The sequence below is a fragment of the Canis lupus genome, chromosome 16 (assembly GCF_048164855.1).
Source record: "Canis lupus baileyi chromosome 16, mCanLup2.hap1, whole genome shotgun sequence".
NCBI lineage: Eukaryota > Metazoa > Chordata > Mammalia > Carnivora > Canidae > Canis > Canis lupus.
The window spans coordinates 11,423,001-11,450,424 of NC_132853.1; the positions used below are offsets into that span (position 1 = coordinate 11,423,001).

Sequence of the window (27,424 nt, forward strand, 5' to 3'; positions counted from 1 at the left end):
AACATGGCAAGGATTCCTGCTCCCAATCCTCTTAGTCATCAGAGTGCAGAAAGTTCTAGGCAGGACAATAAAGCAAGAAAAAGTAAAAAATAAATAAATAAATAAATAAATAAATAAATAAATAATAATAATAAGGCATACAGTTCCAAAAGGAAGAAATAAAAGCATCTCTATTTGCAGATAATACAATTAACTATGTAGAAAATCTTAAGGAATCTGCAAACAAAAGCAAAAACAAAACAACAACAAAACCTTCTTGAATTAATGAGCTCATCAAGGTGGCAAAATATATGAAAAACATACAAAAATCAATTATGTTTCTAGCAATGGACTGTGGACACTGAAATTAAAACACAATGCCAGGGCAGCCCAGGTGGCTCAGCGGTTTAGTGCCGCCTTCGGCCCAGGGCGTGATCCTGGAGACCCGGGATCAAGTCCCACGTCGGGCTCCCTGCATGGGGCCTGCTTCTCTCTCTGCCTGTGTCTCTGCCTCCCTCTCTCTCTGTGTTTCTCATGAATAAATAAATAAAATCTTTTTTAAAATGCCATTTATAATCACTCCCAGAAAAGTGGAATTCTTTGATGTAGATCTAATGAAACATACATAGGGTCTGTAGGCTGAGGACCATGCCACACTGAGGAAAAAAAATCAAGGAAAATCTAATAAATAGTCTTACTGTGTCCGTGAACCGAGACTCAGCAGCGTAAAACATATCAATTCTCCTCCAGGGGTATACAGCTTTCATGCAATTCCTGTCAAAATCCCAGTAGGGTTTTTCTGAAGACAAGATTATTGTAAGATGTTTATGGAAAGACAAAGGTCCTAGAATAGCTACAGTAATTTTGGGGAAAAATGATAAAGTGGGAGCAATCACTCCATCCATAAATTTTAAATCTTATTATATAGCCCAAAGAATCAAGGCAGTGGTACGTGTAGAGGCGGAGACACACAGATCTGCAGAACAGAGTGAAGAGCCCAGAAACAGATTCACACAAACACACCTGGCAGCAGGCAGGTGTTGGGGTGGGATATCCCTAAAACCTGCCATGTCCTCCCTAAATTGTGTTTAAGCCCAAGCAGGGCTGCCAGCAAACAGTGGCCTCTCCTTGCCTCAGTCTCCCCAGGTCCCCCAGAAGAAGGAACCTCGTTCCTCCACATTGCAGCCCAGCACCTGGGCCATTGGGCCAGCACCCAAGCTCGCGTGGCCCGAAGTTTCTGCTACTATGCACCTCCCAGCCCGTTATCAAAACTGCTCCCTGAGAAACCCTGCAGCTGAGCTTCCTGGCCTGGAGTCAGGGCGGTGGGGAGACCCGACAGCAGAGCTCCCATTCCTGGAGTTACCACCAGCTTGCCGAGGGATCCAGGGATCCAGGGATGGAGGGATCCAGGGATGGGCCTCCAGGTTTCCACCGTCGGCTCTCTGCAAAAGGATTCCTCGCTCTCAGTTACCCCGAAAGGGAGAGAAACCAGCGACGCCCCAGAAGTGGTGGGATGATGGGAGATGGGATGTCTGCAGGATGGAGCTGGAGCGAAGCACTCACAGAAATGAGTTTCACGCCGAAGGGGACAGTCTGGCTGGTGCGGAGCAGACACACAGGTTTTCTCCCTCCGAATCCTAAAGATTTGACTCAAATGCAAAACCTCACAGCTACAGAAGGAAAAGCTTCGGCTCCCGCCCTGGCCAGGCGCTGACGTCCCTGGGACGGCCGCTTGGTGGCACCCGAGTCCTCTCGTTCCGTGAACACGGCAGGACCCAAACTATTCAGAAAGGCCTGCGGGGAAGTTCTGCCCGAGGCTCCACCGTCCTGCCCTTGGCCGCAGGTCCCTAACCCCCAGGCTAGGCCTGACTCAGAGCTGTCTCCTCAGGAGCCACTGGGGACTGCCACGTGATGTCCACGGTGTCCACGTGATGTCCTCCGGTGATGTCCACGGCGTGTGCTTGGTGTCTGGTCTGCAAGGACGTGTCAGCCTCTGACATGGCCATCACCGTGACCATGACCGTCCTGGGTCCACCGAGCCCAGGCACGCGGAGTGACCCCCGTGTGTGAGCTACCGTGTGGAGCCCGCCTCAGATTCACAGCCCGTGCCCAGGTGCTTGCCGTCCTGCCCAGCACGCCTGGCCCCTCCCCAGGCCCATTCCCACACACAGACACGGGGGACGGGGGGACCCCTCCCAGGGCTGTCACCTGAGATCCCAGATTCCACGCTGGATGCTGCGGGGACACTCCCTTGGTGAAGGCCCTAGTGACCTCTCCATGGCTGGGAGCTGGTCTCCTCGTGTCCATGGGTGAGGAGGACCCCAGACAGGCAGGGCTGGACAGCACCTCACCCCCAGATTACGATGGTCACAGCAGCAAGTCTGTCTGACAGTCCCTGGGGCTCTCAGGGCAGAGTCCCAGCAGGCCCAAGGCTCCCGCAGACACTCCAGTCTTGACCTCTGATGTCAATGACTTGTATGCTCCTTGGGGTAGGGGCACGACAGGGGGAGATGGAAGAAGAAAACCCCTCCCCCCTGCCCCTCTGTGCTCTGCCCTGGCTGTTCCAGCAGGGACGTCTTCTCAAGTCCACCTTGTAAAAGTTTCTTGACTTTTTTGGAAACGATCTGGGGCTTGGACACTGCTCCCTAGGACACAGCCAGTTCCTGACACCCACCTGAGCACTCTCCACAGCCCGCATCCAGGCACCTGTGACCTCGGCCCTCCAGGCTGGCTGGCTGCCCGGCTGCTGCTCCGAGCCTGACCTCCCCGACGTGGCCTCGTCTCCCCATCCCCGCCAGCCTGGCCTCGGGGACAGTGGGTGACCCTGACAGACTCACAGCCCACAAGCCAAAGTGTCACCCCAATCACACCCTTCCACTGGCTACCGTCGCACAGAGGGAACCACAGTCTGTACGTGACACAGGAGCTCCCAGGACCTGGCCTCGTGACCTTGTGGAGCGTCCTCACCTTCCCACATTCCCTGTCCCCTGCCTGCTTCAGGGCTTTGGCTCACGTTGTTCACCTTCCAGAGCACTGTTCCCTCCTCCCTTCACCCAGCCCCTCCCCCAGCACACAGCTCAGCACACAGCTCAACCGTCACCCCTCCTGAGAGGTGAGCACAATGTGACACTGTCACTCCTATGTGGAGCCCCGGGCGGGCTACACGTTCCAGAAGACTCTATCCACCTCATGGTCACCAGCTACCTGTGCCTGTGGACGCCTGGCACGCAGCAGAGGCCCGCTCAGGACAGGCTGGGGTCTGCTGCTGTGCAGGGTCTTCATGTCAGGGCCTCTGGACCATTCTCCCATTTCTCCTGCCTAAGAAGAGGGGACAGACACGGCAGAATGTCCCAGGACCCCTGATGGGGAGCCAAGGTCCCCTGGTACCAGGATGGGGGCTTCCTCGCTGGGCTGATTCATCAGATCCTCAGACATGCTACCCCAGGACATTGTCTTGTGCCCAAGGGCCCACCTCTGCAGTGTCCTGACCTCCCTCCCCATCCCCCATGGCTGCCCTGACCTCCCTGCCCCTCCCCCTCCCCCATGGCTGCCCTGACTTCCCTGCCCCTCCCCCTCCCCCAGTGGCTGATCTGACTTCCCTGCCCCTCCCCATGCTGTAGACCCACATTGTGTCTGCTCCAGGCTCTGGTCTGCGCCCTGGTCACCTGTGCAGCTCAGAGGCCCCCCAGAGAGGGTGGTGAGCAGCAGGGTGCTGTAGTCGGTCTGAGTGGCCGTGAGTTGTAGAGGGTATGAGAGATGCTTGAGGTAAATACAAACCAACAACACAGGCCCTGGTTTCTTGCCGAGGTGCTGAGCATTGTGAGGGTTCTGTGCCTTCCAGGCCCCCCAGAATCCCCCCAGCACACATCCCAGGACAATGGAAGGGGAGGAGGGAGGAGGCTGGTCCTGGCCTTCCTGGCTCAGGGAGGATGGATGTCCTGGGAGGACAGGCCAGGAGGAGGGAGGGAGCCCCTGGGGCTGAAGTGACTCCTCCATGACAGCCTCAACCTGCAATGTGGCTGAACCACCCTGATGGCAGCCACTCTGCAGGCCAAGGGACACCCTTCACATCCTTCAGATACAGGGCAGGTGTCAGGGAGGCTCCGCCATTCCTGTGGGAGTGATTCTGAAGGCCGAGGAGGCTGGGCGGGATGGCTGGGCCAGCCAGGGCGGCTCTTCAGACCAGTGGCTCTGGAGGACGGAGGACGCATCCCAAGGAGGGACGCTGGCTGCCCAGCCTCCCCAGCCTCTGGGCCCCACGGTCATGGCCACGCTGCGAGGGCCACTCCTGCTGCTGACCCTTGGCCTGGGTCTGGCCAGTGCTCAGAAGGCTCTGGAAGAGGTGCCGGTAGAGCCGGGGTTTCAGGCCCAGAAGGTAAGGGAGTAGGGTCAGGTCCCTGGAGAAGCCCTAGGGAGGGTGTGGGTGCCTGGTGCTGTGCCGTGGCAGTGCCCCGGGAGCAGGACCCGAGGAGAGAGGCTGGACAGGTGGGCGAGGCGCAGGCTTGGAGGCGGTCAGCTGCCCCTCCAGCCACAGGCATGGCCCAGGTAGGAGTAGGGGTCTTCGTCCGCCCACAGTGCCCACCACTGGACCTGCTGAGCAGGGGTGTGAACAGCACTGGGGCAGGAAGGGGCCAGAGTCGATGCACCCATCTGAACCCCTGCCCGTCTCCATCTCTGGCTGGAGCCGGCCAGAGAAGCCATCCAGGACAGGGTCCCTGGGCATCCCTTGCCCCTCCCCAGACCCGGCCAGGGCGTCTGGAGCCCAACGGGACAGCGCTTGGACCAGACACAGGAGCTGAAAGAAGAGGGGCAACAAGAAGAGGCGGGGGAGACAGGACAGCCTGACACAGAAGGACATTCACAACCAGGAACCGGACACCTGTCTCCCACCCCGCCCTCCACCGAGGGCACCCCTCTAGCCCCTGACCTCCCCTGGCAGCTCAGTGCCTGCGGTGCTGGGGCCTGAGAGCCAACCCCAGAGGCTCGGGTGCCTTGCAGCCAGGGACCCTGCACCACCTGCGTACCTCACACCTGCAGGTGGAGGGCCGCTGGCTGACCATCCAGCTGGCTGCCAGCCACGCCCACCTGGTCTCCCCAACCGATCCCCTGAGGCTCGGCCTCCACTCCATCTGGACCCGGGATGAGGACGTGGAATTCGTCTTGTTCTGGACGTGAGCATGCCCCTGCAGCTCTTCTCAGGGGGCTCCCTCTCAGGGGCCTCCCAAGGGACAGTGACCAGTGCTTAGAACCAGAGGGACATGTGGCATGGAGCTGCAGGCTCCAGACCCTCCCAAGAGGAACAAGGTTTCATGTCAGAAGCCCTAAAGCTTTAGGACAAGGAGCAGGGGGGAAACACACAGCCTGGTCCTTCCTGTCCCCGGGGATGGGGCATAAAGACTTGGCCTATGTGTGGGCCCAGGTGACCCGAGACAGCCTGGACCAAGTCCCCACCCCTACCCCCCAGCCAGAGACCTGAACCTCCAAGCCAAGGACAGGGAGTTTGGCAGCTCCAGGAACAGGAAGCCCCTGCTTCCTTCCTTACTCCTGCCCTCTGACCCTGTGTCAGCCCCTCAAGAGCCCACCTCCTCCCCCAGCTGGATGGCCCTGGAAGCCAAGGGAGCCAGGAGACTCAGAGAGGCAGGAGGGACATCAGCCAGAGTTCCTTCAATGTCCCACTGGGGCAGAGCCTGAGCTGGCACCCCAGGGGGCCGAGAGACAGGAACAGGCTGGGACTTCCTATGCCCCCTCCTCTTTTTGCAGAGGAGACGGGGTGTGCAAAGGAGTGAACGTCACCGTCCACCCAACTGGGCTCCAAGGCCAGTTCCAAGGCTCCTGTGAGTAGCCCAGAGCCCCCTGGTCTGGGTGCTGTGCTGGGTATGGGTGGTGCAGGGGACGCTCGATGCCCTGATCCAGGGGGGTGGAGGAAGTGCGATGCTGGCGGGAGACATCCTCCTGGTGCCCTGCGCTGTCCAGGGGGGTGTCCAGGGCGGTGGTGGAGGAGAGAGGTATCTCCGGTCACCCGGCTGGGGTCTCCCACAGTGGAGGGAGGCAGCAGCATGCACGTCCACTTCGTCAGCACGGACTACAGCAATCTCATTCTCTACATCCGCCTGGAGGATGACGAAGAGACCACCAGCTTGTGGGCCCTTCTGGGTAGGAAGCGGGTCTCTGCGAGGCTGCGTGGGGTGGCTGCCCAGACCTGAGCATAGGGCCTGCCGCTCCGGGGGTGCAGGGCCTGCCTGGACTGGACGGCTCTGAGCTGCACCCAACGGACACTTCCTCCCTGGCGCCCCTTGGGTTGGGCATCCCTGCACCTGCCCGCTCGCTGCCACGGGAATTCATTCAATGGATCGGCAGCACGAGCCCGGATGTCCTGGGGGAGGGACAGTCCACTAGAGCAGAACCACTCCCATCTTAGTGGAAGAGATAAACAATGAATCTAAAAGCAACTGAGTCCCATCAGACTTCAGAAAGTGGAAGAGCCACGTGGAGAAGATGGGGGGTCACGAAGGAGGAGGGTGGGCAGGGCCGGGGGGTTGGGGGGACACTTTGTCCTGAAGGTACATGGAGGTGGGGGCTAGGGCTGGGTCAGCGGGGAGGGGGCGGCCGGTCCTGCAGGCAGCAGGCTGTTGTGTGAAGGGAGGCCCCAGATGTGCAGTGCCCCATTGGGGAGCACTGCATATCCTCTGACAACAGTGGACCTGCTCTCAGGGGAGACAAGGAGGGAGGGGGACTGGGCTGAGGCCCCGGCAGCCAGCCAGTCAGTGGCAGGGCTCAGGCTGGCAGGACGGGACACTCGGAGAACAGATAGGGCGTCTGGGCTCTGGCGCCCTCATCCCCCACCCTGTGGTTTCAGCCAGAAGAGTGCCCGGAGACCCCGCGTGGCTGAGGAAGTACCTTGAGTATGTCGCCAAGTTCCAGCTGCAGCAAGCCCTAGTCTTCAACCTCGATGGTGAGCACGGCCCCCCAGACACGTGTCCCCTGCCCCACCCCACTCAGCACCCAGGCCGCTGCGCTGGCGCCGTGCCTGCTGGATGGCACAAAGCCCCTGAAACGTGGCGAGCTGGGCATGGCCTTGGTTTCCATTCTGTGGATTCGGACTCTGAGTCAGAGACGCTCCCGCTGTGGAGCCCCTGGTCCCCGCACCCCCTCCCCGGGCACCATCAGTCCACGAACACACGCAGGGCTGTGGGTGGGAGCGCGTCGAACAAAGGGACACCTTCTCCAGCTCTGTGCCCGTTCCACGGGGACCTTGTCGTCCCCTCACTGATTTGCTCAGGCCAGGGCTGCATGCCAGAAAGAGAGCCCGGAGCAGGGAGAGCGTGGCCGAGCTGTGGGGTTGTGCCCATCTGTGGGTGCTGGGCAGATGAAGGTGACCCCCAGGGGGGACGAGGGCTAAGCCCTGAGTTTGCTTGGTTGCAAAGTGAAAGGGCAAAGCTCCATCTCCACGTCTTCCTCCACAGCTCGGTGCCCCCCCGGCCAGAGCCTAGGTCACAGCTGAGGAGCCCTCCTGCCTGGCCCTCCTCCTGCCCACTGCCCTCCCTCTCCCGCTGCCTCCCACCCTCCGGACTGGCTTCCCAGGCCTCCCAAGCCCCCTCCCCACCCCAGCCTGAGCCCGGCCCCCTCCTCAGCCCCCTCCTGGCCTCTTCCAGCCAGGCTCAGGGGCATGACAACGCTGAGCGGCCAGGAGGGGACCGGCAGCTCTCCCTTCCCCCCGCCCCGAGTCCTGGGCCGCAGTGAACACAGCACTGGAGTCCTCCAGGGACACAACCCTGGTAGGGGCCGCCTGGAGCTCCTGTGACCTGCTTGCACCCAGCTCCTGCCCAGGGACAACTCAGAGAGGCACGCTGGGCCCGTCCCCACCCAGGTCAGAGAGTGCGGAGCAAGCCCAGGACCTGCCCGTGCTCCCCAGAGGAGCCAGGTAAACACAGGCTCTTGCACTGGCACAACAGGTGAGCTGAGACAGGCCCCCACCCTGTCCTGGAAGTCAAGGGTGCCTGGGCGGTGTCTGGACGGAAGGCGCCCCCTCTGCCCGGGGAGCCAGGACCACCCACGGAAGGGCGGGCTCTCAGGAAACTGTGTCACGGGCCCCCATACTACCCACCTGGAAATGCCAGAGACAGGTATGACTGGATTCTGCCCCAGGAACGCCCCGGGGCAGACAAGGTCTCCCAGAAGGCCATGCCTCAGCAAGGCAACACCCACCATAGCCAAGGGCGAGGTCAGCAGGACCTGGATAATCACTTGTGGGCCCCCTCCCGCCTCCCCTCTCCAGGCAGTTGTCCACCTGGTGCTCACTCAGACGCCAGAGACCAGCAGGTGCTCAAAGCACGATGCTTCCCTGTGAACCAGGAAACCCAAATCAAGAACTAGAATGAACCCGGTATGATGAGGAAGTGATGCTCAGACATTTAGCAAGAAATCAGCAGCATTTATATGGAGGAAAAAAAAAAAAAACTTTTTTTAAATCCTTACTCTGGGACAGTGAAAAAAATGACTTAAATAAATGGATATGGGGTATTTCTACATCATCTTCAATATCATGAATATTTAATAATCCTCAAATTAGCCTGTCCATCCCAGCAGTTCAATCAATACCCCAGTGGAATCTTTACCCTGAAGTGCAAACCTGAATCTAGCATCCACAGGGAAGAACAAAAGTTTTGAAATGCTTCATAGAGAAGTCACACAAGTACCATCCCGTCGTTAACAAGTGTGAACCGACAGCTATTACGATTGTGCGGAATTAGGGGCAGGAAGAAAGATCTATGAATAGAGTCATGAAATAATGCAGGAGGCAACTGGCCCATCACACAAGGCATTATTTATTCAATAAACAGTGTTGGGGGGAAATGGCCAAGAGATTTGGAGGAAAAAAATAAGTTTAGATATCTAACTCCTTGCATTGTCTTACGATGAATTCCTGTTTGATTCCTAATAAACACAAAACCTCAAAAGTTCTGCCCCTATCAATAATAACAACTCAGGGATGGGACCCTACCCTATGAATATAGGTGCATCACAAATACCCAAACCTGAAATTCAATATTGTCAAGAAGCTTGATAATCTCATCTCTGAAGATCTCCACTGGGGCTCATGAAAAGGGACCCAATGTGAGAAAAGTGAGCAGATGCTATTTTTACTTACCAGGTTGGCATGATTCAATTTTTTTTTTTTTTTTTTTTTTTTTTTTTTTTGCAGCTCAGTTGGCACCTGCTGTATGGGGACCCGCGCTCTCGCTCAGAGGGGCGGAACTGGGGGGGGCAGTTCTGGGGTGATCTGGATTTTGTCTGGACAGCCTCATGATGCCCTGCTCAGCCCGAACTCCCATTCCGGGAAGGGATGGTCTGTGTTCCTGGTGTCAGCTCGTCCCTGTGTATGTGTGTGTGTGAGTGTGTGTGTGTGTGTGTGTGCGCGCGCACGCGCGCCCTGAGCTCCTGTTGTATAAGGTCACCAGTCTGCCCTGGGGAACTTGTGACCCACCTCGTGACCTCATTTACCTCAGTGGTCTCTGTGAAGACCCCATGTCCACAAATCCCTCACAGGGACGCTGAGCCGTGCTCTCCTCCACACCTGCCACCTCCCACGGGGGCGGTTCCCCGTCCTGACCCCACATGACCCACCTCACCCATGTCCCACCCTTGCTGGCAAGCACTGGACTTGCAAAAGCAATGCCGTGGCCCATCTCCTGCACTGCCCTGTGCCACGGGCTGCTTCGGGACAAAACTCTTGATTTTAATAACTACTTCCTATCCCTCCCTGCGCCCAGCAGAGTGCCTTGACCACACAGCTCAGTGCATACCTTCATTTTAACGAAAAAACGTGCTATGGCTTAAAAAAAATGAACCGGGCATCCCTGTTTGTAACCATAAAAGAAAGGCATGTGTCTGGAGGTTACCCATGTCCATCGCAGGGTATTATTTGTGGGGATTCAACAAAGCAATCCCCACCTCAGGTCTGGTGCCTATTACGTATTCTCCAATGAACTGATAAACATTTATTGTTTTCCCTTTATTTTAATCCTCTGTCCTTTTTGTATTTATATATTTTTTTTTTCTGGACTACAATCTTTCTCTATTAAAAAAAAAAAATCATTTCCTGCCTCCTAACCGATGTCCCGGCTCTACAATATATAGATCCCAACATCGCTGTGACCAAGCATTAAACAATCGCTTTTGTTCTTTATCCTGTTCAGACCAAACTGGACAGTTCAAAACTGCAGGGAGAAACACGTCCCGCGGATGGATGGCTTGCACAACTCCACCTCTGAACCCATAAGAGACTCGGGGGGGCCCTGTGTACTCTAGAACCCATGGCTACGTGTGCAGGCACATGTGGGAGCACTGCGCTGCCTTGACCAACCAAATCTGTGCCGGGAGCTGCAACGCCGTGTCCCAGCTGTACTCTGGAGACAGCAGCTTGGTGGGCTTGTGGGTGAAAAAGTACTTGTTCAGGTATCTTTCGTAGGTGCTGTTCAGCCCATTTTCCTTGTCGTGAATCATCCCTTCCAGGTATTCTTGGATGAAGTCTAAAATCTCCAGAGGCGTGCCACCCACGACAGAGCCATCATAGTAGAAGTCCCCCTCTCCCAATAGGATGCACGCCGCTGATCTGAACCTCCTCTCATAAGGGAAGTCCTTTATGTCTTTGAAGTACCACCAGGCATGGAGCTGAGCCACAGACGTGCCCAGGGTCTCCACCCCAAAATCGTTCTGGAAGACCCTGTTGGCCGTCATGCTGAAAAGAAAGTCGACTTCGTCCTGAATGTGCCCTAGGATGTGCGAAGCCAAGTTCTTCATGTGCATGAGGTGAAAATCCTCCCGGCTGTCTTCTCTGATGGTGAATACCTGGAATGTCTGTAGAGGACCCGGCTCCAGGTTGGGCAGCCGACACATGGCATCCACCATGATGTAGAAGATGACTCTGTAGCCGGTCATGAAGTGCTTATTGGCCGACTGTATGAACAGCTCTAAGTACTGGTCTGCGATCCTGCAAGACACACACATGTACAGAGGAAGGTGCTCCCTAAGAGTTTCAAGGGAAAGAGACATGTCACCAGATGTGTCATCTAACTGACACGTCATGGATGCTACAGAGCCCCCAGTGGGTAAGGGTAGGCAGGTCGGGTCTGCAGGTCCAACTGCACTGGTTAGTGAGGAAGGGTGTGGTGAACCAGGGGGTCTGAGAAAAGCCTTTAAGGTTTTGGAACACCCACTGAAAAGAAAGAAAATGTGAGCTAGGGACGCCTGGGTGGTCCAGCAGTTGAGCATCTGCCTTAGGCTCAGGGTGTGATCCCAGGGTCCTGGGATCAAGTCCCACATCGGGCTCCCTGCAGGGAGCCTGCTTCTCCCTCTGCCTGTGTCTCTGCCTCTCTCTGTGTCTCTCATGAATGAATAAATAAAATCTTAAAAAAAAAAAAAAGAAAATGTGAGCTAAACAGTATCAGTAGAAACAGCCACATGACATGAATGACCCCGTGAAGCAAGGACAAAGCCACATCAGGGTGTTTCTGCGGGATGACGGCAAGATGCGATGGTTACAGGTCCCTGTGGGCAGCCTTCTGGAGGTGGAAGATTCGTATGTGCTCGTTTGCATTTACCTGCCAGTAGCAAGGACAGCCAGGCCTATGGTGAGGTCCTGTCCTCTGTAGTACTCTTCCAGGACCCGTCTATTAAAGGTGCCTTCCCATATGACTGGAGCGAGCCAGTCCGTGGTCGTTACAACATCAGGGCGTTTTCTGTTGAACAAACAAGAAACCACTAAAGTGGGCTCCACCTTCACGACGACAGCAGCAGAGGCCGTCCGACAGACACCAGTGAACGCAGGCAGAGCACTTACCACGTGCCAGGCACTGTGCAGGTGATTTAAGCAGCTCATTTAATCCTTGCAAGACACGATGCAGTAAGTACTACTGCGATCCTTGTTCTTGGTGTGGGGAAACAGAGGCTCAGGTTGGTTGAGTAGGCTGCCTAAGGCCACAGAGCTAACATACATGGGTCAGTATGCAAGACCCAGCAACTGAAGGGATGCCTGGGTAACTCAGTGGCTGAGTGTCTGCCTTTGGCTCAGGTTGTGATCCCGGGGTCCTGAGATCGAGTCCTGCTTTGGGCTCCCCGCAGGGAGCCTGCTTCTCCCTCTGCCTGTGTCTCTGCCTCTCTCTCTCTCTGTATCTCTCATGAATAAATAAAACACTTTTTAAAAAGACCCAGCAACTGCTACTTTTGTCACCATGCTACCTGCCTTTCAGCCCAGGGGCCACATCCTCCGACCTCCGGCTCAGCTTAAATGGGAGCCCAGAATCAGGGTGTCCTGATACTGCCTGAGGCCAGTACTGCAGGCACAGTGCCTCTGCCTCCCCACATCTCCCTAAGTCCTTCAGTTTTCCTTCCTCCTCTCCACTAGCACCTCCCCCCAACCACAGAAGATCTAGAAGATGCTTTTCTTTAAACCTCCCCTTGCCTTAGGTCCATCAGTACAATCCAGAAGGAAAAAAAAAAAAAGAAGATGAGTCCAAACAGGGACAGAGATATTAGATTTGGTTTCAATAATAGGGCTTAAAACATGCAAAGCTGGTTCAACATTTGACAATCGTTTGATACACCTACCATCCCAAGAAATTAAATAACAGTCAGGTGCCCGTTATCATTTGACACAGGAAAAAAAAAACATTATACGATGTCCAACAACCATTCATGAAGAAAAAAAGAGAGAACACTTCCAAAAAAATAGGAATAAAGGAGAATTACCTTAACTTGACAAAGGGCACCGTCAGTTTCTCTCTCTTTTTTTAAAGATTTTATTTATTTAGTTGAGAAAGAGAACACAAGCAGGGAGGAGGGGCAGAGGGAGAGGGAGAAGTAGACTTCCTGCTGAGCAGGGGGCCCAATGCAGGACTCAATCCCAGAACCCTGAGATTATGGCCTGAGCCTAAGGCAGATGCTTAACCAACTGTGCCACCCAGGCATCCCAATTTCTTTTCATGCCACAAGTTTATTCACCAACATATTGAGTATGTTGAATTCAAGAGTTTGATCCATTTTTCAAAGAGACTACACCTCTTAAAATGTTACTTTTCACATCTGTTTAATGGATTAATTAAACATCCTTATTTCTTTTTTTTTTAATTTTTATTTGTTTATGATAGTCACACAGAGAGAGAGAGAGAGAGAGAGAGAGAGGCAGAGACACAGGCAGAGGGAGAAGCAGGCTCCATGCACCGGGAGCCCGACGTGGGATTCGATCCCGGGTCTCCAGGATCGCGCCCTGGGCCAAAGGCAGGCGCCAAACTGCTGCGCCACCCAGGGATCCCCTAAACATCCTTATTTCTTAAGCAGTTGATGTCTTACTATAAAAAAAAAAAAGGTGCAAACAAATCCAGATCCAAAGTACAAAATCATCATAAGCAGTAACCACCTAAAAACGGGAACAAGGCAAGGAGGCTCATCCTCACCAACTCTTCTTCACCAGAATAGTGTGGATTCTAGCCATTGCAATAAGGCAAGAAGAAGAAATGAAGCCCCGGGGGACTGGAAAGGAGAAAATAACAATGACCCTGTTTGCAGATGACTTGTATATATATAAAATCCTACAAAAGGGATGCCTGGGTGGCTCAGCAGTTGAGCATCTGCCTTTGGGTCAGGGTGTGACCCCAGGGTTCTGGGATTGAGTCCCACATCAGGCAGGGAGCCTGATTCTCCCTTTTCCTGTGTCTCTGCCTCTCTCTGTGTCTCTCATGAATAAATAAATAAAATCTTTTTTAAAAAAACTCTTGAATTCAACATACTCAATATATTGATGAATAAACTTGTGGCATGAAAAAAAATTGGGATGTCTGGGTGGCAAGTTGGTTAAGCATCTGCATTGCCAGGGAGATGCAGATCAAAACCACAGGGAGATGTCACCTCACACCTGTTAAAAGGCTTGTATAGAAATAGATAAGAGATAACAAGTATGGTGAGTGTGTGGAGAAAAGGGAATCCTTGTGCACTGTTGGTGGGAATGCAAATTGCTGAAGCCACAAGTGCAAGACAGTGTGGAGGTTCCTTGACATTTTTAAAACAGAAATTTCAAAAAGGAAGCAATTTCACCTCTGGATATTTACCTGAAGAAAATGAAAATACAAATTCCAAAAGATATATACTCCATCATATTTATTGCAGCATTATTTATAATAGCTAAGGCATGGAAGCAACCTAAGTGCCCCTTGATAGGTGATGAACAGATAAGAAGATGTGATGTATATGTGCAATGGAATATTACTCAGCCATTTAAAACAAAGCCATTCTGTCTTATTTCTTCATATGTTTGGTAATTTGGGGTTGAAAAGTGGATCATTTAAATAATGTGGCCACTTTATACATCAGATTCTTTCTAACTGAGCAGAGGTTTCAGTGACCATAAATGACAAAGAATACAGGCTTTATAAAAATAGTTCAGAAGCAATTAAAACTAAAGAACATAACAATAAATGGCAAGCGCACATGGTGGGGAGGGCAGGAGGACCTGGTGCAAGGCCATTGCAGAGTTGGAGAGAAGTACCCAGCCCACAACTGATTAAAATGCCAGAAAGCTCACTATTCTTTTTCTGGAGCAAATGCTCCCCCAGATTGGTGCAAGCCTTTGGTTGATTTCCAGAGTTCTGAAAGAGTTGATTATAGCAATTTTTGCCAGTTTCTTCATTGGTTTTATGAAGGATAAAGTTGGGGGAGGTTATCACTCCATCACTTTTGGTGACGTAACTCTAGAGACTCTTGCGCCGTCTGTTGGCAGCACCAAGCATCCTAAAGCAAGAACTCTGGGGATTCACTTGGTCGTCGACCTTGGAAAACTCCTGGTATGACCTTCTACTTTGGATGGTCCAGTGCCCTGCCACCCAATGGCTCCACCTCCACCTGGTGCAGGTTCCGCACCACATGCTAGGTGACCTGTATGAAGGGTGCCAGCAAAGCAGAGAAATGATCCAAGTGCCCACAAGCAGGACAGCTGATGGATAAACTCCTATATTTCCACACTGGATGCTTACACAGCTGCCCAAAATGAACCTCAGTAATGTGCAAAACTTGGGTGAATCTTACTGTATCAAGAGAAAATAAAAATCCCAGAAGAGTACCTAAGTGTGATATCTTCTTTATATTAAAGTTACAGGGGACAGAGTAAAGGGATGGGAAAGGATATGCAGGTTTTAATTTTCGTTGCATTAAAATAAGCAAGCAAGCAAATGCAGAAATAATACAAGCAGGCTTGCATGAACCCATGATAACAGTGTTGTGGATCATGGATAAGATTCATCCACGAAAGGGCAGCCCGGGTGGCTCAGCAGTTTAGCGCCACCTTCAGCCCAGAGCCTGATCCTGGAGACCCGGGATTGAGTCCCACATCGGGCTCCCTATACAGAGCCTGCTTCTCCCTCTGCTTGTGTCTCTGCCTCTCTCACTCTGTGTCTCTCATGAATAAATAAATAAAATCTTTAAAAAAAGAAAGATTTATCCATGAAGCTGAGGTCCATTTAAAATACATAAATATGTGAGGAAAACGCTCAGAGAAGCTCAAATACAAATGAATGATCAACATACCAAAATACGCTCAAACGGTAATAACTGCAGATCGGCAAACTGACTTGGGATATTATAAACTAGCAGTTTTGCCTAGAATAAGAGATTTTTCTGATACCTTACTTTATCCACAGTACATAAGAAACTAAAATGGTACGATTGTTGAGAGGGAGTTTAGCAACCTACATCCAAATTTTAAGTGCTCCCTTTCTTTGAGCTCATGACTTTGTTTGGGGGGATTTGTCCCACAGATCGACTTACATGACAGTGTGAAAACACCTACATACAAGGTTAATCACTGGAGCCTTACTTGCAAAAGCCCCAAACTACAGACCACCTAAAACCAGTGGCGAGTTACAGGTCTGCAACCAGAAAGTCAGGTACTATGCAGCCATTACGGACATGGGGCCTCCCCAGTGCTGGTGCCAGAATCAAGAGGAGCCGTCACAGTAGTTTCAAACCACCTCCAAAGAGAGTCTTTCACTGACAAAATCAAGGAGGTCAAACCAAGGAGAGTGTGTCAGGATGAAGAGCCTAAACAACGAAAACTCCAAGGATGCCCAGGTGGCTCAGTCGGTGAAGGTTCTGCCTTCGGTTCAGGTCATTATAGCAGGGTCCCAGGATCGAGCCCCACGCCCCGCGTCAAGTTCCCTGCTCAGTGGGGAGTCTTCTTTTCCCTCTCTCTCCCTCCCTCCTGCTCATGCTCTCTCTCTCTCTCTCTCTCTCATATAAATAAATAAAAATCTTAAAAAAAGAAAAAGAAAAGAAAATGAAAACTCCAGCCCTGGGAGCCTCCCAGGGCAGCTCTAATGGGGTGATCAGAAAAAATCTATCGCTCCACACTGAGCACCATTATTTGTGTGAGAGCAGACATGTCTATTCTTACCTCGGATTGAACCAGTCTGAGAGCCGGAGTTCTACTTCATCCCTGGTGAAAAGGGAAAACTGAGTTATTGTGGGTCATCCATGTATCCAGCAAACATTTCCGGAGCCCCGTGGTGTGGCAGGGGCTCTCGGGCACTGGTTCAAAGCTGTCGGCGTACAGCCTGTGCACTGACCTCGAGAAGCCAAGGAGACAGCCCTCCGGGGTCCCCAGAGTAGGGGCTGCCAGCTGGGTAAGTGGTAGGATCAACCCCATTTGGGGGTCTGGGGAGCCTCATAGTTTGGTGCCGAGTGATGGCCAGAGTGGGGACGGCAATAAAGGGCTTGTGGGCATGCCACTGGGAGGATTTACCAAACCCACAGTAGCACCAGCTTAGAGGCTGTGAACGGAGATGGCACAGGTTCACCCCCTCGTTCACCACCAGAGTGGCTTTGCTGCATTTAAGGTAAACAGGTTGGAGAAAGAGCCGACATTATGTCTTTAACCTTCATCTAAACACAGGATTTACCTAGTTTTGTTGTGCTTTAACGAGATTGGGCAGTTTGCCTCCATAACACTGGGGCGTGCTGTTGGTAAGGGAAAAATGGTGGGAGAACACCCTGATTTCGTTATCAGATTCCCCAGGGCTAGACTGTCGAACTCGGGGCTGCCCATGCAAACTTCACTAAAATCACAAAGCAATGAATGGGGAACGTACTAAAAACTAGCCTTTCTTTCATTCATTTATTTTTAAGTGAGCTCTGCACCCAATGTGGGGCATGAACTCACACCCCTGAGATCAAGACCTGAGTTGAGATTGGAAGTCAGATGCTCAACAAGCTGAACCACCCAAGCGCCCCCCAAAAGTGGCCTTTCTTTTAGAATATTGGGGTCACGGATCCCTGGGGTCCCACGGAGTGACAGAGGCATGGAAAACACAGCTGGTTGAAGAGGGGATCCTGACCTAAAGAAACCAACACCCTGGAGGAAGGCGCTCAGCCTGCAGCAGAGTTGGCCTCGTCCTGGGCAAGCGCGTGAGGGGCCCAGCCTGCGGGATGCAGGGCTGTTGTTACCTGGGGGGGGGCCAGGGGAGCCCGGCTCCACACCACACGCCTACCCTGTCCCCACATGGTGGGCTCACACACGCAGCTGTGTGCAGTGCAGGCCAACATTAGGGACTCCACGAAGCCCATCCACCACCTGCTGTCCCCAGAGACGCATGCCGGCACACGGACATGGGGTCCCCCCTGGATTCCCCATGGGCTCCGGGAGACAATGATGCCTGCTGTGCGGTGCTGCTCTCTCGTGTCCTGTCTGTCCCTTGAACATCACCACCATCCTTGGACCTACCACAAGTGCATACTCGTGGGCAGAGCAGTCCCCAGCTGAGAGGCAAGGGCCCACCTGGCTCCTGCCAGCTTTGCTCCCAGTCTGTCGGGTCTTCGTACAGCAGCGTTTCCTGCCAACACAGATGCCCCGTGTGTAGGGAGTTTTGCCAGGCAAAATTCAGGACTCCCACTGGTCTGCTCACTTGGTGATGTGCATCTAAATTGCCTCCGTGCCCTCACGGCTCGATCGCTCACCTCAATTCAGGGCTCAATCACTCACCTTTGTTCAAGCCAGAATGCTCTCCCCTTGTCTGGATGCGCCACACTTTATCCCATTCCCCGTGGCAGGGCACTGGGTCGCTTCCACTTCTTGGCAATTGTGTGCAAAGCTGCTGTGAACGCCTGGTGTGGGTTGTTCATGGAGGTCCGTTTGCAGGCCACGTGGACAAACAGGAGCATGATGCCAGGTAAACGGAAAGGCTGTATTTAGTTCCCCAAGAAGCCGCCAAGATGTCTTCAAAGGCCTGGCCCCATGTTGCGTGGCCCTAGCCATGAACGAGGGTCCCGCTGTCCATGTCGCTGCCGGCACACAGCGGTCATCAGCACGCCAGATTCTCCAGGGTTCATGGTGGCATCACGTTGTCTTGATGGGCAATTATCCCATGGCAAATGATTTTGAGCATCTTTTCACGTGCCTGTCCCCGCTCTGCGTGTCGTCTTTGGTGCATCTTCTCGGTGTGCTCTGATTTTGCCTGCTTTTTAAGGAGGCTGTGTCTTTCCTGTCAAGCTGGAAGCGTTCTTTCCATTTTCTGGATTCAAGCTTTTTATCAGATGTGTTTTCATGAAGGCTTCATCTCTAAAGACGTTCTTCCTGACGGTATGGCTGCGTTCTACTCAGTCTCTGCGGAGACAGCTCTGCTGGTGAGGAGGTGGTGAGAAGAGGGACTTCTCTATAGGAGAGAGCTTTCTCGCGGGTCACTAGCAGGTGTGTCCTGCGTGTCCAGAAGAGCAACCTCGGGCTATCCCTCCCCTTGCTTCGCATTTCCTTCAAGTCTTTGCTAGTAGATTCCGACGTTGCTCACTGTGCCCTGTAATGTGCCCGCTACCTACCTCCTCATCTAGAGCAGAAAAGCTCCCCACCAGCAGATGCTTTGGGCGATGGCCGCCCACCCACCCCACCCCGCCCCAGGAGTAACTGTTCCCCATCCACACATGACAGAATTAACATCTGCACACTTTGCTCCATCCCATGGAGAGAAGGGAAGTTCTGGTCACGTCCGAGCATTACTAATGTCTGCACCAAACTCAGCCCCTGATGCCCTCTCTGCCAACTTCACGGGTCCCGGCTCACCCATATCTCACGTTTACCTGAAGTGATACTTGATGAACAGGAAGTATAAAACACATGAGATCAGTAACAGCATCTTTCTCTTGGAATGCATCTCCTCCTGGAGGGACAAGGAGAGAGAAGGAGATCTTTAATAACACACAGTCATACCCCTGCCACTTTCTAGGCCTGGATTCACAGCATCTCATTTGGGGCCTCAAGATGCCAACTGAAGCTCCTGCTTCTAGAAGGAGGAGGCTGGCCTGGAGGGTTGGGGGGAGCTCTGTTCTACTGGTGCTCCTCAGGGCGCCGAGCTCCCCTCTCCCCTGCCCTGGGCACTGAGCGTGCACATCCTCTGGCCCTCCTGCTACAGCACGTGCACCTCCACCCGGACGGTATAGGAGAGACGCATCAAATGCCCCCACAACCCCGCTGTAAAGACAAAGCTGTGACACCCAGCTGTGATGATGATGAGGAGGAGTCCTTCTTGGCCTCGGAGGCATGACATGCCCCCCAAAGTAGACTCTGTTCTTTTTCCTCACCTGGATAGTAAGATGGCTTGTTGGTCCCAAGGGTATGGTGGTTTAAACCAAAACTATGAGCTCCCTCCAAGGTTGATGCTCACGAACAGGGATTAAAACCTAAATCACAGGCATTCAGGTCTAACGTGGGACTCTGGGCTCCGGTCACACCCCAGAGCTTACTTGGGGTTTCTATGCACAAGCCTGTAGGGTCATGTGTTGGAGCAGAGGGGGGCTCTCTGATGCTTCCTTTCTGAGCACTCGGCTAACGGGCACGAGGCTTCCCAGCACACTGACCAGCTCCGCAACTGTCTGCCGTGTGTGCCTGTCGAGTGCACAGCAATGTGGCTGCTCTGGCTTGAGGTGCCCGGTGAGGGCCCAGAACACGCTGGGTTTTGGAGGCAGATGTCAGATGAAAGAGAAGAATCAACATGGCTCGCTAATCATCTTATATTGATAAAATACTGAAATTCAAATAGCCTGGATCTCTTGAGCTAAACACAAATACATTGTAAAAATCGATTCAGTTGTTTCTTTGACCTTTGATAATATGGCCACCAGGACACCGGCATCGCAAATGCAGCCCCTGTTGTCTTCGTACTGGATGGGCGGCGTCCACCAGCACTGCACAGGCACAGCGTCCAGGCCCCATGACAGGCGACAGGCCCCCTCTTTAACCAATCCAAGGACATTAGAAACGCCACGTGGATGGGGCAGGAGGTCCCTCCCAAGGTGCGCCCCAGCAACGTCGTCCCCGTACCGCTCACACTGGCCCACCCCCTCCCGAAGGGTGGTCCCTTTACCTGGCTGGGAGCGCTGTGAGAGACAAGGGGGTTATTGCCCAAGCATTCTGTCTCTGGGTCTCTGTAAAGCCACAGGCTGGACACTGTCCCCTGCTCTGAGGTGGTGACATCAGCAGGCCCTTTGATGATGCAGCTGGCAAAGTCCCAGTCACAATGATGCAGCTGCCGGCAGGGGCATCTTGGGGATGCTGGACGACAGGACTTTGTCCCATTTAAAAAGTAGAGGATGGGGCGCCCGGGGTGGGGCGGGGCTGAGTCCATGAAGTGTCCGACTCTTGGTTTCGGCTCAGGTCATGATCTCAGGGTCGTGGGATCAAGTCCCGCGTCGGGCTCCTGTCAGGTTTAATCCAATCGGTAATGAAATGAAATAGAGAGGTCAGGCAAAAGTTGGTCAAAACAGGCTTTTAGGGATCCCTGGGTGGCGCAGCGGTTTGGCGCCTGCCTTTGGCCCAGGGCGCGATCCTGGAGACCCGGGATCGAATCCCACGTCGGGCTCCCGGTGCATGGAGCCTGCTTCTCCCTCTGCCTGTGTCTCTGCCTCTCTCTCTCTCTCTCTCTCTGTGTGACTATCATAAATAAATAAATAAATAAATAAATAAATAAATAAATAAATAAAACAGGCTTTTAATGGGACATGCTCTCCGGGTGAGGTTCCTCGGCCCCGAGGGGAGGGAAAGAATGGGGAAGTCGCAGGCCGGGGAAGTCATGCCCAGGGTAGTGCAAACAGGCTTTTGAAGAGGGGAGGGTTAAGGGGTTGTATGTCTGTCTGTACAGGACGGTAGGTATTAGGTATATTTCTGGTGAAATCAACCTGGGGCAATAACTGCCCATGCCCTTATATGGGGTCTGGGTAAGTACGGTTCAGGTTTCCTGCATAGGTCCAGTCTCCCCCTGATGACGTGTCCTCGGGCGGTCTGCTGGTGGTGGGAAAGTTCCGAGGTGGGGGGTCCGCCACCATTTTGTTGGTGCCTCCCCATCCCCCTTGATCCCGCCGGCCCAACAGCTCCAGGCTAAGCGCAGAGTCTGCTCAAGATTCTCTCTCTGCCTCTCCCCCTGCTCATGTGCTCACTCACTCTCTAAATGAATACATAATTTTTTTTTTAAGTAAAGGATATTTGGTAAATGCTCTTTGGCTCCTTGTCTCCTCTGTGGTTCCCTCCTCGTTTTCTAGGGACTGACCTTACTCACAGGGCAGTGTCTTCACCACGGCGTGTGTTCACACCTATGACAGAGACACTGCACACCAGCTTCTGTGTCCTCGTCCCACCGTGACAGCCACCTCCCTGCCCAAGAACGCATCCCCTTCATTGTCCTTCCAGTGCTTCTGCGGCACTCAGCTTGCTGACGGTGGACGCCACACGCGTTCCTGCCATCCGGCCCATCGGGTGCGCTCGGCACGGGGAAATCCTACTCATGTGCGATCCCACCATCGCCATTTGTGGCTGTAACACCCACCTTTCCGTACCCCTCCCCTTTGAAAGTAAGATCATTTTCCTTATCGAAAGTGTAGCATGTGCGCATGGTGTCTTGGCTACACGACAAACGCCACAGACAGAGACGTGCCCTCACTGCAGTGGGGGCAGAGTACATGCTTCCTCCTCCGTGCCAGCGGCAGTCACTGGCAGACTTGGGCTTGCAGACACCTGGCCCTCACCTCACCTCACCTCACCTCACCTCACCTCACCTGGGCATCCCCCCACATGCCCCCACCTCCCCGTGGCAGCCCTGGGCTGCACACACCTGTCTCTGCCCACTTGGCCACCGGGAGGGTGTCTGTGCACATGGGTAAGGCCCGTTCGCTGCAGGCCTGTGGTTATCAGAAGACCTCGGGTGGGCAGGAGTCGCGGGGGTGCTGTCCATCCCCCAGGAAGGACCTCCCCGCGAGTCACTGCCCAACGCCCGGCCTGGTGGAGAGTGAGCTGGGCGGGCTCAGTCCTCAAAGCCATCAAGGCCGCCCTTGCCCACGGATGCCTCCTTCTCTCCCCACAGCCTCCATGACCCCAGGGCTGCAGGGGGGCTCCTCCCGTGGAAAGGAATCCGCACATTCTGGGGTCTGGGGCCCCCCTTCAAGGGCGGGGTACAGGTGCCTGTAGCGAGTGTCGGAGGGAATGGAGGTCATAGGCCAGATGCACCTGCTTCCTGAGACCACGCCGTGGAAGCGAAGCCTCGGACAAGAAGTCCGCTGACCCTAGGGCCTGCAGAACTTGCTTATTTTAGAGAAAATCCAGATTACGCTCCTCCAACGACAGTCAGACTTACACCCTTTGAATTACTTTGTCCCCACTGAGCACCTGACGCAGGGAGACAGTTATTGCCTCAGGACTGAGCTGGTGAATCAGATCACAAAGGGGGCCTGGGAGCCCGATAACAAACAGAGAGGCAGGACAGGGGACGGGACAGGGACCGAGGTTTGGAGACGGATGGGGCTGCGCGAGGTACAGCCAGTGGTTCGCGGGGGCAGCGGGGGGCAGGCGGGCCCTGGTCACCCCCACGTACTGATGTCCAGTAGCTGCCACCCCCTCTCAAGGCTGCGTCTGGAGATCGGGTGCTTCACCATCATCACACACCCTGGAACATAGCAGGTACTCAACGCGATCACCACGAGCTGTGGTCGGGTCCTTTGGATGGGATTTGGCGCCCAATGTCCCAGTCAGTCCACCGGGGGCCCCCCTGCTGGCCCCCAAGCACCAGCCTGCCTGCTGCACAGGGACACAGGGCCTTTCCACTCTGCTCTGGACCCTGGGCCCCCTGCTGTGTGAACCCAGGTCTGTGCTCTCCAGGCCCCAAACCCCCAAATGTCTCTCTCATTCTGGCCCCACCGTCTGGGCTCCCCTCACATCCCCTCCCCTGGGATTCATCACTTCCAGGGTTTCACTCCCAAGTCACAGCCACATGCTCAAGGCCAGGATGGCCCACACGGTTCCTCACATGTGGTGTCATGGGCCCTTCTGTGCCCTCGAATCCGGACACATAGGCCAGGCAGGGACAGTCCCTGTCGGCTGCCAGCTCCAGCAGCTGGAGAGGCCAGGGAGGCCCAGGGTCACCCGGGCTCCTGCAGCCAGCAGGCGCTCAGGCCCAGGGTCCCGCCAGCCACTCACCCAGCCTCATCTGACTTCCCTTTACCATCCTGACCCAGACGGACACTCTGTCCTAGCAGATGTCAGGGTCACCCCATCACTGGCTCCAGGACATCCGTAACAGGTGAGGGGGGTGGCAGCAGTGGTGGCCTTTGGCTGTGTTCCCAGCATGCAGAGGATGGGTGGGGAGGACAGGCAGTGCCCGGAGGCAGGAGGGCGGAAACTACAAGGCAGAAAGGGGTATAAAGGTGGTGGGCCGTGGCCGAGGCACCCACCAGTGGGCATGGCCCTGCTCCTGCTGAGCCTGGGGCTGAGCCTGGTCTCCACCCAGGAGCTCAACCCCCAAGCCATCGTGCGGAAAAACTATGACATGGCCAAGGTGGGCCCAGGGTCCAAGTCTTGGCCCTTCCCAGGGGCCAGGCTACAGAGCACCTGTCCGTCCTCCATCTGGGGTCGGGGACCTGGGAGAGGGCTTGCTTCTCCTTCCCCAGCTGTGATGGCTGTGGATATTTCTAGGAGGGCAGGGAGTTCCCCGGGAGAGCAGAGGGGTCCCCATGAGGGCAGAGGGGTCCCCGGGAGGGCAGGGAGGTCCCCAAGAGGGCAAGGAGGACCCTGGGAGGGCCAGGGGTTCCTGGGAGGGAAGGGGCGGTCCCTGGGAGGGCAGGGGAGCCCCTGGGAAGGCAGGGAGGACCCTGGGAGGGCAGAGAGGACTCTGGGAGGGCAGGAAGGGTAGGATGCTGGTTGGGAGCCACACACGCAGGCTCCCCATGCATCAGGGCCTTGTCCACAGGTGTCGGGGGTCTGGTACTCAGTGTCCATGGCCTCGGATGACATGAAGCGGATTGAGAAAGATGGGGACTTGAGGGTCTTCATACAGAATATCGAAAGCTTAGAAGACGGCAGTCTGAAGTTCAATTTCCAGTTCATGTGCGTGTCACCCATCTCAGCTGGAACGGGGGAGGACCGGTGTCCCTCCCACCCTCCCATGGGAAAGGCTGTACCGGGGGGTCAGCCTGGGGCTGAGGGAGGCTCGAGACCCTGGCTGGCTGCCCGGTGTCACAGCAGCCGGTTTCAGGGTGCTCGGGGAGTGCGTGAAGGTGGCCGTGGTCTGTGAGAAGACGGACAGGAACGGGGAGTACACCGTCAACTGTAAGTGCGTCTGGCAACAAGGGCTCCTGGTCCCCAGGGTGTCAGCCGCCTCCTGGCGAGCTGTGACCTAGGGGCTTTTATGGGGCCCCATGGCAGCCTGACCATGACATGAGGGCACCTGCCTGGCACGTGGCCCCGGGGAGGGCCCTGGTCAGGCCCCTGGCTCACGCCTGGCAGGTGCACTGGTTTGGGGTTCAGGGAAGGGTGGGCACACCACCACCGCGATGCCCAGGGAAACTGCCTGAGCAGCACCCCTCCTCCTGCCGGGGCCACCAGCCCACCATCCACACCTACGGCCGCACGGCACACCTGGCACACATGCCAGGGGTGAGCTGGGGCTGCGCTGAGCTGCGTGTCCACACAGACGAGGGGGACAACAGGGTGCTCCTCTCGGAGACCGACTACAAACTGTACATCACCTTCCATCTCCGGAACATGAGGAATGGGACAGAGACCAACGTGCTGGCACTCTATGGTACCACCTCCTGACCCCTCCCACGTGCCTGGGGGCCCCTCCAAACTGGAGGGGGTCTGACCACCCTGAGGCTCTGATCCATGATCAGGTCACCTCTCATGGAGCATTGGGGACACAGGCCAGGCCCCTGAGCTGTGTGTGCACCCCCACCTTGCCCAGCCCCCGTCTCTGCTCAGGGCACCCCCCCCAGCCTCAGCCCTGCCTGGGTGCCCCTGAGGCCTCCTCCTCATGGCATCCCAGCAAGCAGTGAGGGACCCTAGCCCCTGCTGCTCTGTTCTCAGGACGGGTGCCAGACCTGAGTCCCAGCTTCCTGGAGAGGTTTGAGAAAGTCTGCAGAAAGTACGGGCTGGGTCCTCAGAACATCCTCAGCCTGAGCGACCAAAGTAGGTCCAGCACCATGGGAAGCAGCCAGGAGGTCTGGGGGAGCCCCCCTGGGCCGCGGAGCTGGGGAGGGAGCCCCCAGTGAGGCTCCATCTGCGAACCCACTCTGTTTTCCCAGACGACTGTTGCAAATACAAGAAGTAGAGGAGCCCACCCAGGCCTCCAGGTGCGTGAGCATCCTGTCTGGGCGGGGGGAGGGGGTAGCATGGGGTGCGGCGGGAGAAGCTGGGGTCAGGAATGGGGCTGCTTCCCCGGACCCAAGTATCAGGGGGCCGTATGGGGTGGTAGTGCCCGAGCACACATGGAGCGCACTCTGTGTCAGTGTCCTGGGGCCACCAGAGCAGATGGCGTGGGGTGGGGGGGCTGCCTCTGCCTCCATGTCCACACGGCTTCCCCTCCAGGTCCGGGTCTCCTTCCCCTTCTAAGGACACTGGCCACTGAATTTAGGGCTTATGGGTAATCCCACACGATCTTGTTCCAAGATGCTCTCCTTAGTCAGATCTGCACAGACCCTTCCCTTTTTCCAAATAAGGTCACACCCTAGGTCCTGGACGTGGGCGCAGGAACACGCACACACTTGGGTGGACCCTCTTCGACCCCTACTTTCCTCCTCTGAGCTGTTGTCCTTTCTCCGGGCCCAGCTACATCCAGGGAAGATGGCCCCCCACCCTCCCCAGGGACCAGCCCTCCAGAGTCGCCTCCTCTGAGGGACAGTCATCCCTTGGAGAAGACAACGGGCTCAGAGGCTGGGACACGGGCCCCTGATGCACCTCACACTTGTGCATACTTGGAGTTCCCACTAATTCTTGGTTAATCCATTCGTAGACTAGAAGCACTTGTCCCTTAGACATCCCTCCAAGAAATACGGAAACGAGCACCCCGACACCATCCGCACACATGCCCAGCAGCCCTGCTCACGGTTGCCTTCCGGAAACGGCCTGACGCCCCCGGCCCAGGCGCCTGGGGACCCGGCCCAGCATGAACGGGAATGGGCTGGGAGGTCTCCAGGCGGTGGTGTCGAGCGACAGCCACCAACCCCAGAAGGCCACACTTGACGATTTACCATTGGATCGGTTGAGTTGTCTGGAAAACCACAGAAACAGAGAACCACGGTGTGGGGTGGGGGTGGGGGTGGGGGTGGGGGTGCGGCTTGAAGGGATGCCCGGAGGGCTCCCTGAGCATTGGGCCGTGGTGGAGGCCATGGGAGCCTGCACACACCAGGAAAGCACAGAGCTGTGCACGTACACGCCTGCCCCTCAGGGCACGGCAACAAGGCCCATGACAGGGGGGTGGCGCCAGGGTCCGCGTCCGGGGGGATGGTAGGCAAGATGGTGGCATCAGGATGACCGGTGGGGGGCACCAGGCGGTGTCTTGACTCCGTCCCCACAGCTGCGTGTGAGTCTATAGTTCTCTCAAAATAAAAGGTTAAACAGAAGAAACATCTGTCCTTCTTTCCAAGTCATTTCCCAGAAAACGCTGGCAGGCCCCCCGATTGTCTCCCCATCCCCGGGCTCAGCCCAGGCCCCACCACCATCGCTGGCCCTCGCTTCCCGCATGGCTTCCCTCCACCTCCCCCACCCAACTCCCCACACGTACATGCTCCATCAATGCTTAGCAGGCAGCCAGGTGGCTCCGGGGTGGGCAGCTGGGTGGGGCGTGGAGGGGCTCCCCTGGTACCCCCAGGCTGAACCGCAGCTGTCCCTGAGCCCCCTCCATGAGTGAGCACAGCCTGAGATCTCTTCCCAGCCCACTGTCCCAGAAATCTCCAGGACCAACACAGGGCATGGACTGGCCAGCAGGATGGATTGAGGCCCAGCGGCACATCTCCAGGAGTCCCCACCCCCCAGCCCAAAGCCCCAGGGAGCTGCGGGGAGCAGTGTCTGCTCTTAACAGCTGAGCCGGGCTGCAGAGGACCAGGGTCTGAGGAGCTCCAGGCGGGAGATGGAGAGCTTTGTGCCCCTTCCGCAGGG

The 27,424-nt window shown here is 55.4% G+C and overlaps 3 protein-coding genes across 7 annotated transcripts; 2 read left to right on the forward strand and 1 right to left on the reverse strand.

Moving 5' to 3' along the window:
- Window positions 1–3,942: 3,942 nt before the first annotated feature.
- LOC140605967 (lipocalin 1-like) lies at window positions 3,943–10,407 on the forward strand. 2 transcript variants are annotated; one of them, XR_012008466.1, is made up of 7 exons: window positions 3,943–4,354; window positions 5,017–5,150; window positions 5,740–5,813; window positions 6,019–6,132; window positions 6,836–6,931; window positions 7,443–7,900; window positions 9,182–10,407. XR_012008466.1 is itself a non-coding variant. In XM_072778624.1 (6 exons), exons 1-6 carry the CDS (start codon window positions 4,244–4,246, stop codon window positions 7,478–7,480), a joined length of 567 nt encoding a protein of 188 aa, XP_072634725.1. In that variant the 5' UTR covers window positions 3,943–4,243; the 3' UTR covers window positions 7,481–8,936. The 2 variants fall into 2 exon arrangements, 1 of the variants encoding a protein (XP_072634725.1); XM_072778624.1 differs by lacking the exon at window positions 9,182–10,407 and having other exon boundaries at window positions 7,443–8,936.
- On the reverse strand, window positions 8,789–27,362 carry GLT6D1 (glycosyltransferase 6 domain containing 1). Of its 4 annotated transcripts, none has more exons than XM_072778622.1 (7): window positions 20,373–20,418; window positions 19,090–19,169; window positions 18,002–18,622; window positions 17,744–17,852; window positions 16,418–16,459; window positions 11,580–11,717; window positions 8,789–10,969 (listed from the first exon to the last, which is right to left on the reverse strand). In XM_072778622.1, the coding sequence occupies exons 4-7, from the start codon at window positions 17,752–17,754 to the stop codon at window positions 10,297–10,299; spliced, it is 864 nt and encodes a 287-aa protein (XP_072634723.1). In that variant the 5' UTR covers window positions 17,755–17,852; window positions 18,002–18,622; window positions 19,090–19,169; window positions 20,373–20,418; the 3' UTR covers window positions 8,789–10,296. The 4 variants fall into 4 exon arrangements, with proteins under 4 accessions (XP_072634723.1, XP_072634722.1, XP_072634721.1 ...); XM_072778621.1 differs by having other exon boundaries at window positions 18,002–18,636; window positions 20,373–20,410; XM_072778620.1 differs by lacking the exons at window positions 17,744–17,852; window positions 18,002–18,622 and adding an exon at window positions 27,051–27,362 and having other exon boundaries at window positions 20,373–20,705.
- LCN9 (lipocalin 9) lies at window positions 23,696–26,887 on the forward strand. Its single transcript, XM_072778623.1, has 7 exons — window positions 23,696–23,828; window positions 24,240–24,376; window positions 24,525–24,598; window positions 24,963–25,073; window positions 25,355–25,456; window positions 25,573–25,620; window positions 26,280–26,887. Exons 1-6 carry the CDS (start codon window positions 23,733–23,735, stop codon window positions 25,596–25,598), a joined length of 546 nt encoding a protein of 181 aa, XP_072634724.1. The 5' UTR covers window positions 23,696–23,732; the 3' UTR covers window positions 25,599–25,620; window positions 26,280–26,887.
- Window positions 27,363–27,424: the final 62 nt, after the last annotated feature.